Source organism: Tachypleus tridentatus, chromosome 3, assembly GCF_004210375.1.
Source record: "Tachypleus tridentatus isolate NWPU-2018 chromosome 3, ASM421037v1, whole genome shotgun sequence".
NCBI classification, from domain to species: domain Eukaryota; kingdom Metazoa; phylum Arthropoda; class Merostomata; order Xiphosura; family Limulidae; genus Tachypleus; species Tachypleus tridentatus.
In genome coordinates, this window is record NC_134827.1 from 24,720,810 (window position 1) to 24,743,754 (window position 22,945).

General features: G+C 34.9%; 2 protein-coding genes across 2 annotated transcripts in view; one reads left to right on the plus strand and one right to left on the minus strand.

The window, feature by feature from the left end:
* LOC143247943 (coiled-coil domain-containing protein CG32809-like) overlaps window positions 1–14,622 on the minus strand; it is a 472,276-nt gene extending 457,654 nt beyond the window's left edge. The window contains exon 1 of the mRNA XM_076496493.1: window positions 14,495–14,622. The gene's annotated coding sequence lies outside the window, so the exon portion shown is untranslated. The remainder of the gene's footprint in view (window positions 1–14,494) is intronic.
* Window positions 14,623–22,459: 7,837 nt separating this feature from the next.
* The window catches only part of LOC143246552 (methionine aminopeptidase 1), a 38,198-nt gene continuing 37,712 nt past the window's right edge, over window positions 22,460–22,945 (plus strand). The window contains exon 1 of the mRNA XM_076493448.1: window positions 22,460–22,641. Within this exon, the coding sequence (XP_076349563.1) occupies window positions 22,522–22,641 (120 nt within the window). The 5' untranslated portion in view covers window positions 22,460–22,521. The remainder of the gene's footprint in view (window positions 22,642–22,945) is intronic.

Genomic DNA, 22,945 nt, shown 5'->3' on the forward strand with positions numbered 1-22,945 from the left:
AATTGTCTTATGTTCTGCATAATTTATGTACAGAAAGATAACACTTGTCAGTTATGACGGTAGTCAACTCACGAGTCTAGATACATTTGAACATCATATGAATCAGCTCCATCTGAATTTTCCTTACTAGATAATACATATGGTTTGTTTGTTGTTTGGAATTTCGCACAAAGCGACTCGAGAGCTATTTGTGCTAGCCGTCCCTAATTTAGCAGTGTAAGACTAGAGGGAAGGCAGCTAGTCATCACCACCCACCGCCAACTCTTGGGTTACTCTTTTACCAACGAATAGTGGGATTGACCGTCACATTATAACGCCTTCACGGCTGAAAGGGCAAACATGTTTGGCGCGACGGGGATGCGAACCCGCGACCCTCTATTACAAATGGACTTCCTAAGTGGTAGTTTCACTGCGGTGTTCTTTCATAACCAAACCAAAATTAAACAACTGTTTAACAAATTTCAGCGAATCCAATCTTCCCGGGTATGAAGATCTTTTCATGACTTCTGCTAAAAACAATATTTTAAAATCCTTGAGCTCCATTAATTTTCTCAATTCCACCCTGATAGTGTTAGATCTCTTTTTTCATCAAACACAGATTTCAAGTACCAATTGTTTGGTTAATTTTATATTAGAGATTCTGAGCCCTTCCATTATGAAAGTGCTTCAGATGGGTTGCCGACTTTCCACGTTGCCTTAAAATGTTAATATATACGTTTTGATAAAAGGTATTTTATTCTGCCTCAAAACAACAACAACAAAACTTGAAACTTGTTCATCTCCCTTGCATACAACACTACCAGCATTTATTTGGATATTTTTTGTTGCATATTTCTTAGAAAAAAAACTTTTTATTATATTCTCTTCCCGAACAACAAAAGCGGTAGATTTTTGTTATATATTAAAGGAAGCTCCACCCTCCTTTTCCACTGATTACAGACCGAGCGCGAGAAGTTGCAGAGCTGACACCGAATGTCTTTCTTCTTATCTTTCACTTGAATATCAGGAATGGCTAGAGCAGATAGCCTTTTTAGCTTTGCCCTTATTCCAAAATAACAAACCCTTAACTACTGGTCGAAGACAAGCTAAGCAAGAACAGTGGCATTATAAACGTATAATATTTTCGGTAAATTAATTAATGTATAGAAACGTTTTATTACAGCCTCTCTGCTGTCGTCCTTCAGACAGTGGACTGTATTGTCCGTCCGATACTGTCATTTGTCTTTATACAAAGCAAGTCAGTACGAATAGCCATCGTGTCGTAACTATTCTCACATTAACTTAATCCTAAAATAACAATTAACTAGATAATTCAACGAACACTCATCGAATCAGCTATAACAAAAACATCCTATAAATTACTGGATGTACATTTCTCAATTTTCGGTTTTTACACTGCTTGGTTTTGGTTTGACCAGAACAGGAAACAGAGCTTCGAGCATTCATGAGCTGTACTGAAAAACATAAAATTATACTGTCTTACCTCTTTCTCTTACATATCTATTGAATTTACGACTATCGCTATTCACCTGTACGCCTTAGAATTTCTGAGATATGAATTAGTTTTCTAGCTTAAAAGATTTAATATAATTCTCTTTACAGCACTAGTTTAATAATAATATTCGTATTAACTTTTATTTCTTACTATTGTGTTTTTTTTCTCAGGTGACCTGATTTTTCTAAGAATATCATATTGTTATATCCCCCTAATAACTCAGGTTTGATCAGCAAATGAGAAGAGTAATACGTGCTTGATAACTTAACTGAGTTCCATGTTGCATCAGAAATAAAAAGATGTACACGCTTGAAAGATGGTGAAAATAATCCTTATTTAGGCACAATGAAAAAAATAGTGTGAGTACCTTCATAACTGGATGATCGCCTCCACTGTATCAGTGAACAGCTTGCCAGGTTTACGTCTTTCAAAATGAATATCTGCCAAACTATTCACAATGAAAACCAAGTAAAACTGAACTTATAAAACATGCTGAATTCAACAGGTAAACTCAATTTCTCTGTCCAGTGAACAGCGTCACCTCATAATCTTTATTCTGTCGGCTGTAACTTTCAAATATTGTCAATTCGGCCAGCAAAATATATAAAAGTTCCTAATCCTTTCAACCCAGATGTCATACCACTGTAATATGCTTTCCAGCAGAACAAACATTATCTGCTGTACAGAAGAAATAAACAAAGCAAGTAGAAAAAGGCAATTTTTAACAACTTTCTGGACCATGTGCTTATGTTAAAACTGCAAACAAACTAAATAAACAAAAAACTTTAAAAAACGTCTTATATAACTGAAGGAGGAAGAAAAACACATGGTATTTCTGCGTATCACACTGTTTTCATTTGTTTGTATTTTCCATACTTTTCAACAAAGGCGGCGAGACTGAATTACCCTACTAAAATCAAAATTCACTAAAAGGGGAGGCTTAGAAATAAATGTGAAATCCATTAAAAGTTGTCTCGTAATAAGGACTAACTTTACGTTTAGGATGTATTATATGTTCCTAGAGCTGTCTATAAATCTTTCATGATAAATGAAATAGTTAAATATTTTAAATAGTTTGTAAATTGCATTTTGTTGTTATTTTTAAATTGGTTACATTTAAGTTTTTACAAATATCTGTAAGGTTAGTGGAGCTGTTAACCAAAGTTACAAAAAATATTAAAACAATTCATACAAACACAGATAAAATTTCTTAATCTTCATTTTGAAGTTCGGCTTGATTCTTTAAAAGACTCAAAGCTTTATGAAAGGATATGATAACAGAAAATAATAAATTTAATCGAATACAACTCATTATTTATATGTATATATACTCTGTATCTTATGACAGCCCTATTACACGAAGTCTATACCATGATTATTACTGTTACTGACTTTCATTTTATGAAATGTTAAATATGGAGAAGTTACTTCATTAATTTGTGGTTCAAAAGTACAGTAAAGATCCTTTTCAAGTTGACTTATTAACTGTCATATGCAGTTGTTTAGTTCGTATTCAGTGTTGCATCAAGTACTTTAACAACTAGATGTACTAATTAAATTAAAGTACCCTTTTTATAATATAGTAAACATTAACGTAGGTACTAATCGATGAGAAACAAGTCTGTGTTGTTCTGAATTAGAGAAGCGTGTGTTTTCATTCTTATAGCAAAGCCACATTGGGCTATCTGCTGAGTCTACCGAGAGGAATCGAACCTCTGATACAAAAGTTGCAAATCTATAGTTTTAGTCATAATAAACTAAAAACTGTTTTTCCATTTTTTGTTCCGCTGCTGGGAAATCAAAATTCTGATCAGGAAAAAAAAAGCGATATTTTCAAATAAAATAAGTTGAAAATTGAAAAAAATTGTAAAAATAGATAGCTGACAAATTAACCTTCCACCACGTGTAAAAAGAATACAGGGGCAGAAAAATTACATTTTCGATACCTTTTAACACAAGAATGATATTATATTTATAAGTATTTTCATATGGTCTCTTACGAGATCAGGTTCTCGTTGTTAAATGAATTCTCGTTCACTATGTATTTGATTTTTTATTTTTATTTGATCCAGTTGATTTTTGTTGGTATTTACAGACACGTTATATTAAATACTTTCTGAAAAAAAAATAATGATAGGTTTAGGCGCATTTTGAATGTAACTTTGTGGTAAGATTTTTAGCAACTTCGATAACGGTGTAATATACCAAAGCTAAAAGTCACACTGCTTCTAAGTTACTAAGCTGTGAGTCTGAAGGTTTATAACGCTAAAAACTGGGTTTCAATACCCGTGGCGGGCACAGCAGAAGTAGGCCATTGTGTAGTTTTGCACTTAACAACAGACAAAGAAACAAAGAGTACGTTTCGTTAAAACGCGTTGAATCCTGACTGAGTTTTCTCAAGAGACTATACACATTAGTGTCCTAATTGGAAATCTAAGCGAATATGAATTTATGTTGCCAAGTAGAGTACCCTAATGTCATCAATTATATTGATATTTTTTTAGAACAGCGATGAAGGAAAATGTGCAAAACCTGAAAAGCTTCTTGGTCATGTCACACGCCTGAATTTTATCTTCATTAATGAAAACGGCAACTGGAATCGTAAGTGATAAATTGAACTTTTCAACATATATATATTCAAAACTACTTAACTAATAAAACTGTCTTGAAAGTTCATCAGCATGTTTCCTAAAAAACGATAAAAAAACTGATATTTGACCGTCAAGTCCGTACAATTATCATTATAGAAAAGAACTAAATTAGAATGCTTTCAATAACGTTTCAAGCTGACGTATCTTTATAGTATGTAGGCCTATTTTTATATCACACGACTCCTCAATCTTGGAGAATGTTTTGGCGAAGACTCAATTCTTCCATGACCAAAAAGTCTCCAATATAATATAGCTAGTAAACATATGTGGAAACTAAGATTGCAATCAGAAAGTTTACGATAAATACGTAGATGTATTTTACTTCAAAGTGTTCTTGTAGTAGGAGATATATTTCATCTATAGGCATAGTTTTATAGGTATAAAGCTCTTCCATTTTACGGCATTCTGTGTAAAGACCAAAGACAGTCGTTTGTAAGCAACTTCCAATACTCTTATTCCAAAACAGAATATATATATATATAAGAGACAAAATTATAACACATTCATAATTCTTTATCTTATGGGAAATAACTTCACATTTCAAAACAACAACATTGGCATGTCTTCAATGTTTATTAAATTGTTTGACGGCCCAGAAACGTACACCATTATAACAGGAAGACTTTCAAATAAAAAAAATCAGCAACTGTAAACTAAGGAAAGAAATGGAACACACATTTTACACATTTGAGTTTCATTTTTACGTTAGATTATTGCAGAGAAACTTGTCTTATCATTTTGTAGGCTAACTGGAACAAGAAATTGTAGGAAACTACAGCAGATTCACTTTCATAAGAAAAGTAACTAAAATATTGAAATGTTCACGTATTAACGAAAGACAATGTTAAAATTAGGATTTGAAACCGTATTTGAACATATATCGTCGAATTCCTTCGATAAACATGTAGTTTTACATAATTCTTTTGTATCTAATAAAAGATATAACAAATTAACGACACATTCACATTTTGTCCCCCTACCCTGTACGTAAGTGTGGGTGTAATACCATGACATTGCGCCAACTGTCTGGTAGTTCTATATGTATGTTACAGTTTTATTTTATTTTTCACCAAAGACCAAACGGTACATATCATCTGTGGCATAGCGACCATACCCCTGCTGTGGACTAATTTCGCTTATTCAAGATTCATCAGGTAATATTTTCAATTTTACCTCACAGGTTGTTGATTTTAGTCAGAAATTATGTTTTTAATTTTACCTTTGGTGAAAACAAAATAACATAAATGTAGAATCATTAAACAGTTAATTCGCTGCAAAATATCGAATGATAGATTAGGTACAATGCTATAATATTTTCAACACGCTTAAATCAGTTACGTTACTATATGGTGAATTAAAAATGACTCTAAAACCACAAAACTCTTATTTTTGCATAACCACTGTAAGAGGCCTAACTATATTTCTTTAATCTGCTGACCCAAATTATGCTGATGAGCCTTGAGTAGATGATACTGTAGTCCACATCAGCGAGTACAGCCGATCAAGATATGTATTAGGCCTCTACGTCAAAGTTTGTTTTACATTTTATTTTTGAGGATAAACAAATCTGTAGTATATACATATTATTCAGAAAAACGTTTCTTATCAACACTATGAACTATTGATTAACAACGTTTGTAAATAATCACTCACTACTTTCATACTTTTTAAATAAAATATTTGTGAGTTACTATAACGACGGAGAGAGGGTTGTGAAATACTAAACTAAATCATGGTACAAAATAACACCAACATCATTTCTAGCCTTTCAGTCGATCTGCAATTTGATCTATTCTGCTCTGTATAGCTTGAAGGGAGTTTTTAAAAATGATTGATAGGCCAGTGTAACCACCACCGGATTTTCATTTTCTCGTAGTCAATGTCTCTTAGCTCCTGGTTGAGAGTGTCTTATCACGCAATTTTGTGAAATTCGACTTTTAATTATCCGAACTTATAATTTCGAATTTCGGAACTATACGGAAACATTGACGAGTTCAAAATGTAAGCATATTTCAGGTATGACAACATTTATAACGCTACGCTGACAAGTTAGAAGTCACGCTAACATTAGAAGCTATACACCTCGCAATACACTATTGTATTAGAAAACAGTCCCCGATAACTTACATCGTGAATAATTATCATTGTAATATAAAATGATTGCGAAATGTATCTACTTGAAACATAAAACAAATCTTGATGAATTCATTTCCGTGGGCCTGACGTGGCTTAGTGACTAGCGTGTCAGACAATAAATGCTAGTGTCTAGGGCTTGCGTCGTCCTGTTTGCAGCAAAGCCGTGCTGTGGTCCAATTCCACTATTCGATTATATAGGGTGGCCCGTAAGTCCCTACCCATCTATATATCTTATGTATCAAATGTATCTGTGTGCTGTCCCTCATTCTCGCTGCATAATATTATGCGACGCCATGTCCTGTGAGACATTTTTAAGTGTAAATAGGCTTAAATCGGCCATATTTCTCTGAAAACAAATAAATAAAATTATAATATATGATAACATATGGATGGGTAAGGACTTACGGGCCACCCTGTAGTAGCTTAAGAGTTAGTGATAAAAATTATTCACTGGGAGCTTTCATTCTACTCTATAAGTTCAAAATTAGGAACGCCTATATGAAACTGGTGATCCTTATGTTGTTTTGCACGAAATAAACCTTTTCTGTAAATCGTATGCACCTGAAATAACTTATTAGTGTCATTTAATACCTTTAAAGCGTATAGTAAAGTGTTGTAAGTAGATGTAATTCAATTTTAACTGTATAATTTGTATTTGTATTATTAATATGCTACGATCTCAGCTGGAGTACCCCTACTCTGGACGGAAGCTATGTAAATTCATGATTAACGAAAGGTTCTTAGGAAACGAAAAGTTGCTTTTCTTATATGTAATTGTTAAAATCGCCAATAAAAACTGCGAAACACAAAAATGTGAAACTACAAATCTGCATGTATCTCCTCATGGACCCAACAAATTTCCATGTCACTTTTGTGAAGATCCACCAACAGAGGTGAAATAGTGCAAAACTGAAAATTTGTGTGTAACCCCACACGGACCTAATGAGTTTCCATACCAAATATGGTGGGGATACATTTAGAGGGGACGAATTTTTGATAAAAAATTAGCATAAAAACTTCAAAACACAAAATACAAAATTGAAAACGTATGTACTTCCAATAAAGTTTTGCCCCAAATTTGGGTAAGATCCATCCACACGGGACGAAATAATTATTAATCCCCCCGTAAAAACCACGAAATACAAAACTGAAAAATTGTATGTACCCCCAAATGGACCTAGTGAGCCTCCATACTAGATATAGTGAAGATCCATCTACACCCTTTAAAGTAGTTACACAGTAACACAACAAATAAGGATATAAAATACGGATACCGATTATACCAGCAAAGTTGTTTGAAAAAGCTATACTTTGATTTATGTAAGACTAGCAACATAAGGTAGCTTTTTCTCATAACAAATCTGCTTTACGCATAAAGAAGGTGTAGAGGGGTAACCTACACGTTTAGTAATTACATACATAAAAGCTAGAATATGTAACGTCACGTCACGCTTGATTTTTCGGAATAGAAGTAATAAAAGCCCAAATGCGTTTATCCTGAAAGAATAGTTCGATTACTGTCTGTTCATTACGATTTTCGTGCGTGAGGGCCGTGAAACCTTGTAACTGTAGTGAGTGTTGATAAAATAAGTCTAAAGACGTGGTGTGGAATCACCAAGCTTAGAGCCGAGTGCATAACATGCATCATGAAAGTAAAATAATAAACTCAATAATCAACTTAAATCATTTCTAAATTAAGATATTTTCTGTTATATTATCAAAGTTTTTAATCAAAACAAACCTCTTTAATCAACGAATACTCTAAGTTGAAAAATCAACAAATATTTTTTTTCCGTTTTGCTCCAGACATTTCGTTTTATACTTTCAGTACATAGTCATAAAAAAACAATATTAGGTTATACGTTTGTTGCTAAGCAACATAACATAAAAACCATTGTTGGAACGTGAAACCAAAATTCACTGAGTTTTATACATATTATACGTTGTTAATTTAACAGATTTTTAAAAACTAATGATTATTATATGAATAAGCCACGAATTCATTTCATGAATGATCTTAACTTTGATTCATCACAAAGAAATTTACCAACATTTAACTGCCTAGACTGTACTTTTTGGCCTCTTTGTTAATCAAGTTTGATTTCGAAAAAGGCAATTATTTCAGCTAGCTATGAAATGTGATGTTAGGATATTCTATTCGGTGGGGGGGGTAGTTATATTTGACCTGTTATTTTTGAATGGTTGTACACTAGTAGGTATACAAAGCACACAAACATAAAAATAAAATAAAAAATGTAAATAATATTAATAATTTAGCATCGCTAAATATCGTTTTTGTTGACGTGTTTTTATTATTTGTAGAATAACACGGTTTACTCTGAATAGAACAAAACCACCCTTCTACTGTTGTGTACAGTTCCACACAACTAAATGATGTTGAATCCAGTATTTGTATAATTAACTGTTGATTTGTAGTTTTTATAAAGAACGATAGTTTAACTTTTTAATCACTTATTTGTGTGTTTTTGTTAACTTCTAAGCCAGACGTCTGTCTACAGTTCTGCAGAGATGTGGTTACTCGAAGTATTTTGAACAAAAAATATGATGATAAGAAATATTACTGAGTTTAAATTATTGTGAGAACTTTGTTTAATCGAGAACAAATTCAATCTGTATATCTTATCATATATAAATATAAATATTTCACATACCTCTGATCAATTTATCATTTTAGCTTTGAATCACTAAAACTTCCAAGTTGATGCAAAGTCAAAGATGACAATACTTTGATCGTACTAAGAAACTGAGATTTAAAAACAACGAAACGGACGTACGTATGAATTGTGATGCGCATGTTTGACACGGACTTTCTTAAAATAACCATTCTATGGGAACCGCTGCATCTGGGTATCAACGTTCGAATGTTTCATCCGGGAACCTGCGCGTCGACAGGCTGAGCAATTTGCTGCTCGATCAAGGCGCACGTGAGAATTCGCGAACTAGAAATAATCTCTGCCTTTCCATTATAAGATTAATCGTGTTATTAAGTGATAGTTTCATACTGTTGCACAGTTTTCAGGAAATGTTTGTATATCTGACATTACAGAAAATTCTATTATCCATAACCCACTTTACGGATTTCTTCATAGAGAGAACTGTTTCTCCAAACCGCAGAGACAGGAAGTAAGCTACACTTAAAGTAAGCATAGCTTTTCAAAACAACTGATTTAACTCTTTAATATTTCAGCCAACATAATAATAAACATTATGTTCCTTGCATCCGTGCGCAGCCTGAAGACTTGATCTCTATCTGATTAAACGCATTTTTGCTCCCGAATAAGCCATCTTGGTGATAGTCGGGCAAAAACCGTTGCTCGCGCTTAATTATCTGGAAACGTAAAGCTTCGAGTGCTCTTGTTGGTGTTCTTTTTGAGACTGCTGTTTGCCCCTTAGAAGATTTCCTATTAACATTAGATTAATTTCCTAAATGGCAAGAAAACCGTGAGAAAAATGTTCACCAGGAGATAATTCATTCATGACGTCAGAAACACGCGTAGGACCGATAAGTCTATAACCAGAAAGCTTTCGAAAGGTGAACCTTTCTTCCTCAGGGTTTTTGTCACTTTGTTTCAGGAGGTAATAAATCTCTCCACATATGTTTTGATTCTAGCAAAATATTTTCTAAATAGTCATTTGTGTAAAAATACTGTTTGTTTGCATGAATTTCGTACTAAACTACTCGCGTGTTATCTGTGCTATCCGTCCCAAATAGACTAAAGAGAAGGCAGCTAGTTAATACCACTCACCAGCAATTTTTGGGATACCCTTTACCAACGAATAGTGGGATTGACCATTACATTATAATGCTCCCATGGATGGAAAGGCGAACATTTTCGTTGTAAGGGTTCGAACCCACAGCCTCTAACAGTCAGGCTATATATAACAGTTATTGTTTTCAAGTTAACAATGTACAGTGTGTTGGGAAGAAGTCTCTGCTACGTTTCTTTCATACGTGTTTGGAAGTAATTCTCCTTTCATGCTTCCAGAAGAATAGAATTGAAAAAGAAAAATGAAAAAAAAAGTCCATTTGTTCCATTAATTTTTAGTATCTTCAGATTCATTACTGAAAACAATGTGTGAACGAAAACGACTCGCCAATTTGCTCTTTTTGTTTTACATTGGTTTTAACTACGGGCAACCTACTTCACGTGTTGTCAATTTTCAACGTTTAACTTCTCAAAACGAGAATTTATCTTAACTGTTGTTAACATCCGATTTTCATGTGCCAAATAAACATTAAAACGCGTTTGAAAGGTGTCAGAAATACAAAACGTATTCAAAAAGGAACGGTTGTTTTGAATTAAACACAAAACTACACAATGGGCTATCTGTGCTCTGCACACCACGGGTATCGAAACGTGGTTTTGAGCGTTCTAAGTCCGCAGACATACCGCTAAGCCACTAGGGGGCATTCAAAAAGGAACGGTTGTATGTCAGTCAATAGAGTAATTATGATAAAATAATCCACAGATGCTTTTATTGAATCAATATTATATTTAGATAGGATTCAAGCTAACGGTTGCGATAACACAGAAAATGTTATAAGAGACACACACATGAATATATATTATTTGAGTCCAGGCTTCGTAAACAGAACCTAGATTATAGGAAAATGACTTTTCACACTCCTTTTTATTAATATATTGAATGAAAGTACTGTTCTAGTTTTTACAGCTTTCAAACTAAACATAAAAATCACGAGAATAAATTATTCAATGTATGTTAAAATGGCGAGATAATAGGTTCACTTGATTGTTTTTAAGAAACTATCGAACTAAAGGTTTGTCATTTCTACCGCGTATATAGAATAAGTGTGTTGTAAACAGGCGAACACAGAGATTTAAATCTTATATCCTTGTACTAGGATACTTCGCATCGTTTTACGTGCAATAATGAATGTTAATGAAATAGATAAATATACTATTAACATTTCCATATTTTTACAGCATAAATATATACCGTTATCTTAAGTTTTGTTTATTTCTGAAGAAAAATATGCTCTGACTTTTGATTGTTTGTTTTGAATTTCGCGCAAAGCTACACGAGGGCTATCTGCGCTAGCCGTCCCTAATTTAGTAGTGTAAAATTAGAGATAAAGCAGCTAGTCATCCCCACCCACCGCGAACTCTTGGGCTACTCTTTTACCAACGAATAGTGGTATTGACCGTTAAATTATAACGCCCCACAGCTAAAAGGGCGAGCATGTTCGATGTAACCGAAATTCGAACCCGGTATTCTCAAATTACGAGTCGAATACCCTAACCATCTGGCCATGCCGGGTCCATCAACATATTTATCATTAATAAATTTTGTACTATTGTATTATGATTCTGTTAATTATCTAAATATCTTTTTTCGAGATTATTTTGTGGTGAACGCGAAAAAGTAAATAAATCCCCAAAACTGAGCTCCTGACGACAAAAATCGACATTAAAACCACGAGTGCAACTAGAATTTTGTTAAAGGAAAGCCTACTTTTAAACTCATCAAATTATAAACAATATACTACAGTTGATAAATGTTCTCGGTGTACGTTATAATGGATAGCGAAAAAATAACAAACACATAAGTGTATTTCTTACTGTTTGAAAGTAATTCAGTTAACAAATACATTTGTTTTAACTTATATTGCGCTCACAGCTACACAATTAATTGATTATACCATTATACCCAGGTTTTGAGAATTGTGTATTTTCTTATAGCAAAGCCACATCGGACTATATGCTGAGCCCACCGAGAGGAATCGAACCCCTGATTTTAGCGTTGTGAATCCGAAGACATACCGCTGTACTAGCGGGGGGCACCAGGTTTTGAACATCATAAGCCTTCATACTTACCACTGACCCAAGTGGGGACTAGAGATACATATTTGGTGATTTTCCCTAATATATATATATATATATACACACATATTTTGCCCAACTTTTAAAAGTACGCATAAAAGGGAAAGATCGAGTTCCCTTAGCCTTACACTTCGTAGAACGCACGTGATTAATATCAATACAGATGGAATTTCACGTGCTTGATTGTGATACTTATAAGGTGTTTAACAATCATACACAATTATAAATAATAAATATACCAGACAGTTGAGCCTTCTTGACAAGATAACTACGAGATATGTGTTTTTCATCGTAATTTTCACGTATTTTCGCGTTAGACTTCGAGCATTCTTAAAACAAACTTCGTTAATCTCATGAAGTATTTCTGATAACACGTTAATCCAGTTCCATATCACGATAAAATATTCTAAAGTCAGGGAGTCGGAAGGCAAAGTAGGCAACGCCCTCTGTACAAGTATGGATTTTTTAAAAAATGCGTCTATACCTGATAAATAATCATCTATATAGTTCACTTCTAACTCTCTCACCGTAAAACTTTAAACATAGGTTAATCATACTGAAATAGACCAATGGAGACAGTCGAATCGACAGAAGAGGTCCTGTCGCATATCAGTTTAGCCTTACAGATAGCATACCCTAATTACCCTACCCTCCCCCACATAAAAAAAAAGCAATCCAGCGTTCTTTTCTGGTCAGCGTATTATACGAAACTATCGTATTTAAATTAAAAGTATCCCAAAAGAATATCACATTACGATATAAGATGAATACATAATGGTAGGCCCCTCAGCAGGTAAGAATTAATATTTATAATACGTACACTGGTGAAGAATTCTGCTATTAAACTAAGCATGTATTGTCGTATGCATAGATATACGTCTTAAAGTTTCGAATAGTTGTTTCCACACACACAACTTACAGTAAAACTGCAGTTAGCCAAACACATTCTGTAGCATTAGCATTCGGATATCCAACCAGTCCAAAACAGCCTATACAGTACACATTTCCTAGTCTTCACACCAACGTTGTAGTCGACTAAGAATGAATAGTTTTTGTGAAATCAGCACATTTTCTCATTGCTATCAACTTATATTGTTTACAACAACCAGGAAATTGATATCTCTACAAAATAAAGAAGGCCCGGCATGGCCAGGTGGTTAAGGCACTCGACTCGTAATTCGAGGGTCGCGGGTTCGAATCCCCGTCGCATCAAACATGCTCGCCCTTTAAGCCTTGGGGGCGTTATAATGTGACGGTCAATCCCACTATTCGTTGGTAAAAGCTACACGAGGGCTATCTGCTGTAGCTATGCACGAAATTCAAAACCCAACCAAAAATAAACAAAACAACAACTCACTAAGCGTGGTAGCCATGACTCCATGAGAGAGAGAAAAAGAATAAAATCTTCTTTCAACACTAAAATTAAATTACTGTAAAACCATGACACGTATAAATGCGTGTGTAATATGGATCGTATGTTAGAGAGAGACAGGTTTTATAGTGGCTCTAAAACACTGAAATATCTCATGGAACTTATATTACTTGTGTTTGCTATTGGCAGACGTACATTCGTTCGTTGTTGTTGATTTGTTTGTTTTCTATTTAATATTACTACCGCTTGGGTAAACGTTCAGTTACATGAAAGTATGTATATGTTCTGTTACTTTATACTGTAACTTTTCCGTTTGAAGTTAGGCCCGGCATGGCCAAGCGCGTAAGGCGCGCGACTCGTAATCCGAGGGTTGCTGGTTCGCGCCCGCGTCGCGCTAAACATGCTCGCCCTCCCAGCCGTGGGGGCGTTATAATGTTTCAGTCAATCCCACTTTTCTTTGGTAAAAGAGTAGCCCAAGAGTTAGCGGTGGGTGGTGATGACTAGCTGCCTTCCCTCTAGTCTTACACTGCTAAATTAGGGACGGCTATCACAGATAGCCCTCGAGTAGCTTTGTGCGAAATTCCAAAACAAACAAACCGTTTGAAGTTTGTTTATCTGTTTGTTATTGAGCGCTAAGCTACATAGTGAGATATGCGTGTCGTGTCCACCACGGGTATCGAAAGTCAATTTTTAGCATTATAATTCCGCAGACTTTCTGCTGAGCCACTAGAGGGCTTATTTCTGTTACCGTTAACTTGTACCTGAAGTAGGCCTATTGCCAAAACGTTGTACAATAGTCATTTGTGATAAGACTATTAGAAGCAATTTAAATATTTATTCTTTTTTTTTTTCTCGTCAAAATTGAAAATTTCATTAAGTTAATTACTAGCAAATTTCAATATGATTCATTATTCCAGTTGTTTCACAGCTTTCCATAAAACGGGAGAAACTGTGGGTCTCACAAATAAAAACTTACCATTGGTCTAAACTTCATTTAGTCCGATGCTGATTCGCGAGATACGGCACTTTAAATACCCTAGTTCTGATCTAAACGTTTTTATCGAACTTGTTATTATCAGTCGGTTGTGCACTCGTCGCTTTCGGAACCACTGCGTGCTTTAACTGCGACAGTCCGAACGCATGCTATCAGTTCATCGCAATCCCCGTGCCAGGGAAAGTGAGCGCGTGCTCGCTTGCATCAGAGATGCAGACGACCGTCATTTTAACCTGGAATGATGTATAGTGACATCCACCAGTAAAAGCGCTTAATACAGACTATGTCTTTCCTGAAAAAACATGCACAATCACCCACTTTTCTAGTGGATGAACTGAAAAAGCTGTTTATTCGTTGACCGGTTTCACCGGGTTACGTTTTTCCAGCGATCTACCGTTCAAGGTAATCGTAAGTTTAACACAAAGACAACTTCTGACAAATGTACACACATTTCTCATATATTGCACACACAATAAAATATTCCTTCAAGCACGTAGATATTCAAATAAATAGGTCAGCTGTAAAGGTATGTGACCAAACTAATTAAATTTATTGGTACAAAGCTTTTGTCTAATAGAAGTTGCCATCTATCGATAAGTGTTGTTGTGTTTTTATTCTCAGCTATTCGAAGTAATCACTATAGTTCAATTAGGAAGATAAATGAATAATAGAGTAATTTTTATTATTAGCATCGATAAAAATTATGTCTCCTGCCTATTAACTTTTAAATTTTTTTCGGGAAAAATCAACAGATAATTAAAATAACCAATCCTTATTCTAATCGACAAATCAATTAATGATTTCTGCTTTCATTAAGCAAAAACGCCGCGTAACTATCGTCACAACATTCTCGTATATCGTACGAGATAAATCTAAATTTTAAGCAATGAATGTACTTACCTCAGTACCAATGGCAGAAACAGATAGTTTTTGTTTGTTTTGAATTTCGCGCGAAGCTACTCGAGGGCTATCTGCGCGAGCCGTCCCTAATTTAGCAGTGTAAGACTAGAGGGAAGGCAGCTAGTCATCACCACCCACCGCCAACTCTTGGGCTACTCTTTTACCAACGAATAGTGGGATTGACTGTGACATTATAACGCCCCCGGCTGAAAGGGCGAGCATGTTTGGTGCGACGGGGATTCGAACCCGCGACCCTCAGATTACGAGTCGAGTTCCTTATTTTCCTGGCCATGCCGAGCCTGGTTTAGTCATGAATGCCGTCTTTTAACAGACTAACAAGGGGTTATCAGGTATACGCTGCTAACCATTTGCGGTTTTTTTCAACAATTTTTAAACACGAGTCGTATTCATACTCGCTTTTATTTGTTTTTAAGCACCAACCTATATAATGAGTTATATGTGTTCTGCCAACCATGAATATCTCGTTCTGATTTTTAGATTTGTCTGTACACTTACACCTTTCCGACTAAGGGGATAATTTATTTGTTTTTTAATTGAATTTTGCGCCAAGCTACACGAGGGCTTTATGCGCTACCCTTCCCTGATACACTAGAACAGTGGTTCCCAACCAGGGGTGCGAAATAACATTTGTTTTGGCCACTTTCACCTTTATTCTTAAATAAATAATTACTGTGAGGGGTGCGAGAACATATTAAATTTTTTTAGGGGTGCGGGGCATAAAAAAGGTTGGTAACCACTGCTCTAGAAGAAAGGCAACCAGGGAGCGCCACCCATCGATAACTCGAGGACCACTCTTTTTCGAACGAAAAGTGGGATTGACACGTCACAGCTGAAAAGTCGAACATCTTCGGTGACGGGATTCGAACACGTGACCCGTAGCTTACGTGTCAAAATTCCCACTCACTACTCACAATGCCAACAGCGCTCATATTAGTTGTTACTCATTCAAAATTGTTTGAGCCACGTTATGTGAATAGTGTAATTAAATTTTCCTGTGTGCTACAATAAGTGTAATTTATGCCTTTTGTTTTGTTAAATGGTCACTGTCTTAGAAAATGTTACAATGAGCTATCCTATAGACAATAATACTACTTTATTATTGACTGTCAAGTTTAAGGGTTTATAAGAAAGATACAGTTTTACTGTGTAAGTTCCCAGGCGTCTTGGGATAAGTTTAAGGGTTCATGACACTAAAACCCAGGATTCGGCCTCTACAATGGGCTTTTCACTTTTAACAAAAGACGGTCTTGTTGTTCATTAAAATATCAGTTTGTTATTATTAATAGATCGATGTCTTACATGTTATAAAACTGTAAGGAAAATATGTTCAATGTGCTGTAAGAAAAACAAGTATCACACTTTATCACTTATTACGCATATTGAGGTAAAAACCTACACGAATAGCCAATCCTAGACTATAACGGCCAGGTGGTTAGAGTGCTTTACTCGCAGTCTGAGAGTCGCCCTTTCAACCGTGGTGGCGTTATAATGTGACAGTTAGTCCCACTATTCGTTGGTAAAAGAGTTGGCGGTGGATGGTGATGACTAGCTTCCTTTACTATACTTTTTTACTGCTAAATTAGGGACGGCTAGCGCAGATAGCCTTGGCGTAGCTTTGCGCGAAATTCGAATCAAACCAAAAGCAGATTATAATCGAACACTCTTAAAAAAACAAAAAAATGTGTGTTTTCTTATAGCAAAGCCACATCGGGCTATCTGCTGAGCCCACCGATGGGAATCGAACTCCTGATTTTAGCGTTGTAAATCCAAAGACATACCGCTGTACTACCGGGGGGCAAAACAAAAAATAGGTGACCATCAAACTAGACTTCCTGTTAATAGGGCAAATAATATTGATAAGCGTACGAAACTAGTACATGGACATTGCCCTGAATTGGGTCGGAGTAAACTTCGACCCTAGAGTTGTAGCCATACCAACCTACACTGCATGATCATGTCAGTAAAGGAAGGAGGAAGAGGTCAAAGAGCACCTGACCTTGCTGGTTGCATACGATAACCCAAATCCCGAGAGAAAGAGAGAATCATACACTCTCCTACACTAAAAGTTAAATATACTCGTCACTAATCTTTATTCACAACTAAACATAAAAATATTATATATTACGTGACTATTATATCTTCTGGTCAACTGATTTGGATTTGCTTGGTTTGTCTTCCGTGATGACGAGAAAATCCGCTTGTAGAGAAAAATATATATGTAAAAACGGCTAGTATGGGTTGAGAAAATTTTTTATGTACAGGAGCGAACAAAGTTTCGACCTTCTTCGGTCATCGTCAAGTTCACAAAGAAAGAGAGAGGTAACTGACCGATAGATGACCAAAATAAACCAATACAAAGGAACACCTTTATACCTATTTTAATAAATATAATCAAACATCTCAGCACGCCCCCCAGTGGCTCAACGGTATGTCTGCGGACTTACAAGGCTAAACACCGGGTTTCGATACCCTAGTGGTGGGCAGAGCACAGATAGCCCATTGTGTAGCTTTGTGTTTAATTCAAAACAACAACAACATCTAAGCACTCCCTCTACATTCCTACACTCGGTAACACAACCCCCTTCAAACATGTGGTCAGCTATCGGTCAGTTACCTCTTTCTTTCTTTGTGAACCTGACGATGACCGAAGAAGGTGAAAACGTTGTTTGCTCCTCTATATACAAAATGTTCGCAACCTATACGAGCCGTTTTTGCATATATATTTGGTTTGTCTTGAATTTCGCGCAATGCTACCCGACTTCTATCTGCGCTTGCAGACCCTCCTGTACTTCAATACGCAGTTGCAATCACTCAGGTTTTCCAACATAGAAGAAAGTCAACTACAATTCCATAAGAGAAACAGATTATTTCGGAAATTGCATTGGAACGTTTTGGAACTATAGGAGAAACTTGAATTTATTTAAGTTTTCATACATGAATTCTGGGCAAAAATTATCAGTGACTTCGTTACCAACAATTTCAATGTACCCAGTAACTGAAATTATACCAACCGTGCAATTACGAACAAGATTTATAATGTGTTTAGTACACAAGTCTGAATTTTAAAAAGAATAAAAAACATAAATCAGTACGCAATGCAACACAATGTTTTTGCACACTTTTCATCTTACTTTACCATGCCCATAAGCCAGGGTGAGCGCATACACCTTTCTATCATAAGTTTCTCATTCACTCTTTCATAATTCCAAATCCATGTATAAATGTTTTGTTAAATGTGTTTAAAACATTTATCTTTATTGAGCGTGTTTTCTTATAGCAAAGCCACATCGGGCTATCTGCTGGACCCAAGGAGGTGAATCGAGCCCTTGATTTTAGAGTTGTAAATCCGTAGACATACCGTTGTATTAACGGGTGGCATCTGTATTGGAAACCAATAAGTTAACCAAAGTAACAGCAAATATTTAATGAGATAAATAATAAAGGGCACTCCACTTATTATTATCTGTGTGAGATCCCGGAATGGCCAGGTGGTAAAGGTACTCGACTCGTAATCCAAGGGTCGCGGGTTCGAATCCCCGTCGCACCAAACATGCTCGCCCTTTTAGCCGTGGAGGTGTTATAATGTGATAGTCAATCCCACTATGTTGGTAAAAGAGTAGCCCAAGAGTTGGCGGTGGGTGGTGATGACTAGCTGCTTTCCCTCTAGTCTTACACTGTTAAATTAGGGAAGACTAGCGTAGATAGTCCTCGCGCGAAATTCAAAAACAAAGAAAACAAACAGCTTGTTCTCCCCCCCCCTCCTCTTTGAGCTTCTTACGTTTCTGGCTATCTGACTTGTTTTGACAGACATAAACCCTGCGCGTTAACTTTAACTAACATGACCTCAGCTTAATAAGAGAACAATTATATAACATGCTATAGCAAAACCTATCATGATCTAACCTGATGATATAAAAAGATGAAACATGACATTCGTGGTTTCAACAATTTATTTTGTGGTACTGGCTTAATATCTAGTAATTTCTAATGTATATTATGCTTCATTATATGTATATATAATAGCCATATATTTCAAATCACACTTTGTGTCTTCTGAACTGTTGATTGTAAGTATATATATATAAATACATGGAAATGCTTCTTTTCAAGAATACATTGTCAAAAGAATTCCTCTTTTTTTTCTTCTTTTGCAAATCCTAAAATTTAATATTGATTGTGTGTTTTCTTTTAGCAAAGCTACAAAGGCTATCTGCTCAGCCCACCAAGGGGAATCGAACCGCTGTACTAGCGGCGGGCTTTAATATTAATATCAACAATAATTCGTCAGTCTTCATGTGTGCAGAAGGTAATGTATAGAAATTACAGTTGTCAAAAACTGCACAGTTTGGTAGCAATCTCTTCTTGCGTTCAGTACAACGGTAACATCCAACTGAAAAATATCCCCGTTGATACTCAGCGAACTAAATGCTTTATTGTGCTGGATGCGCCTATTGCATCGAAACCCAAACATTGTTACCAACAATGTATCGTAGTCAAGTTCCTTTGCAATGTAATTTTTCTTATTAAAATAACACCTGGAGTGACAAAAGATGGTTGTAAACGGCCCACGAGCCAATCGTATTACACACATGCTTTGGTCCAAGAAATTGGGTTGACTGCACGTTTTTCGTTAATTCGTCACTATTTTTTGAATTGTTCAATGGACAACTGGTAGTATGAATACAATAAACATCCAAGAAACATAAAATTTTAATTTTCGTCGTGTAATGAGTACTGCTGTACAATGGGAAGCACAATCGCGTGTTAGGCCTTACGCTGTATATGTATTTTAAATTACATATGAATATTCACTTAATGGTGTCCTAGTTCAACCAACTATTACTTATATTTACCTTGGACAAAACTCATAAAGTCAAGTCACAGGTAACACTTCACTCATTTGCAAAATGGGAGCCAAACGTGATGCAATATCCAATGTTACAAATATGAAATCCTTAAATCATATTAAAACGTACACATATGAGGATTTGAAGAAGACGTGGGTATAATTTTTAACCATATAAATAACAACTACTTAGACTTTAACAATTTAGCCTGAATGTTTTTATAATGGTAATTGACTGGTGGACCTCTGGGTCACTTGAGCTACTGGGCTCTGTAAAGTTTACCCTTACGCCACCACTTTATTTGGGATTTGCAAGTAAAATTTATACAGCTTCCACATTATTAAACTGAAACATCATTTTCAAAAATACCACTGTTCCAAGCCAGATATTATGATATCAAACAAAGCAGGACTAAGTTTAGAACCTTGGAAAAAATCACTGTTTCATCAGTTTATATTTTAATACACTAATTTTAGTCTTTTAGCAAGTTACACAGCCAGTTGAATATATTATCTTAATATCTCAAGTTTTACTATATCTAAAACAAGTCATCAATACAAATAGTATCAAATGCAGCTTCAATCTTAAAAATAACACAATTGCATTTATTTTATTAGCCAAGACAATATCAACTGATTCCTAAAGAACAACTAAATAATCCATCGTACTGAATCCATATTCAATGTACTAAATAATTTAGGGTTTTATCACGTGTTTAAATGTCTTGATAAAATATGACAGTAAAGAATACAATGCTAAGTGGAAGATTAGGAAAACCAGAGGGTTTAAGAATATGAATCAATCCTGGTAACTTCCAAATAGATGAACCACTCTCACTGTCCAATTATCATAAAAATAAGTTAAGAAAAAATTTAGAGCAAATGTGTCTTAAGATGATGTATCGTGGAGTATGTAATAAAATCATTTGTCGCTTTTGTGAAGAGCTTCCTGAACTCCAATTGGTGTGAATGGATCATTTTTTGGGTCAAATGATTATTTGTTCAAATCCTCTGAAGTAAGTGTAATCAAATCTCTACTAGATTAAAGAGCAAGTTTGCTGACAAGAGTGGAATAAAATGAAGCACAAACATCAGATTTTTTTCAGATGGTTAAATAATTAGTTTTTCTTCCTTGTGAAGTCAGGAAATATCCCTTGATATGCTTTTATAGGGTAGAAACCATTAAAATAGGCCACAAACCAGAGAAAGAGAAGTGAATTTATAAAACAAAATGGAGCAGAATTTCTCCAAATAGCTCATTTCCAGACGTTTATACACCATTTGATTCCAAAACGGGGGGTTTACCAGTTAACTTAAAAGAAATACTTGGATAGATGTTCAAAGACTCAACGAGCAAGAAGTACACTGCCTGCTACCACGGAACACGAAAATAAACTTTTTACAAACCTAACAAAGTGAAAGAAAAACTACACAACCTAAATTTAAAGTTCAACGCTGACATCTGGTTGAAAAAAATATCTGGTGTGACAAAAAGGGACACTCAGTGTTTAAACTTAAAAATGGCAACTGAATTCCTTTATATTTCCAGAAAATAAAAAAAAAATAACACATTAGCCAGAAAAGGGGCAAGTACTGGCAAAATTAACTATCCTAAGTGTCGGAAAAACAAACGTAAAGTAAACGTAACACCAAAGGCAGCAGTAATAACAGTAAGATTAAGTATTGACAATTATCCTGTACAAGGATCAACTTCAGTAGACTATCCATTATTGAGAACAACGACAAATCCCTTTTCATTAATTAAGAAAATGATCAAATATTGAGTGAAACCACAGCAAGAATGGTTAGCATTTAAACTGACACAAGGAATAAGGAAGGAATTGCCACTATCAATCAATGATACACAATTGCAATATAAAAAGGTAAAGAATGAATGTAAACGTTAAGAATGTTTATATTTTATAATATTATGTAAACTAATAATTATACATAGCTTATAAAGAAGATAACATTGTTAATGGAAATTGGGAAAAACTTTAAAATAACACGAAATATTGAAAACGTTTTTCTGAGAATGTGGATTTTAATAAGTTTAATATTCCATAAATGCTTTGTAAAATTATCATTTAAAATCCTCAGTATTTACAAGGAAACATTAATTAATTATAAAAGTTTTGAAATGAGAGAGTTTTGATTGACTTTTTTTAGTAGACTTTTGTTTCAATAACTGTAAGCATTCGTCACTGACACAACGTAGTGTGTAAACTATCCTTGGAATAAAATGTCGGTAGTGCTATCAGAAGACAGATGTTGTTTGACTACAGATTGTCATAAAGTCGCTCGCTTACAGTGCCCAACATGTATAAAACTTGGGATTAGCGATTCCTATTTCTGCTCACAAGTAAGTTAATTTAAAGTTTATTTATCAAAATTCAAATACTTAACGGTTTTAAAAATCAACAGAAGAATGAAAGAGGTCATCATGTGCTCGTGGTGTAGTTGAGACTAAGGGTTAATAATAGTAGACATTGGGAATAACGTAGATTCCACTAATGTTTCGACTAGAATTTAGAAATAAATTTGTTATTAAACAAACGTAATTATGAATAATGAAGTCTACATGATGAAAGGACTATACAATTTTATCTTTTCATCTTATATATTTTGCGGTTTGATCTCCTGAATTTCTCTTTTGAATAAACATT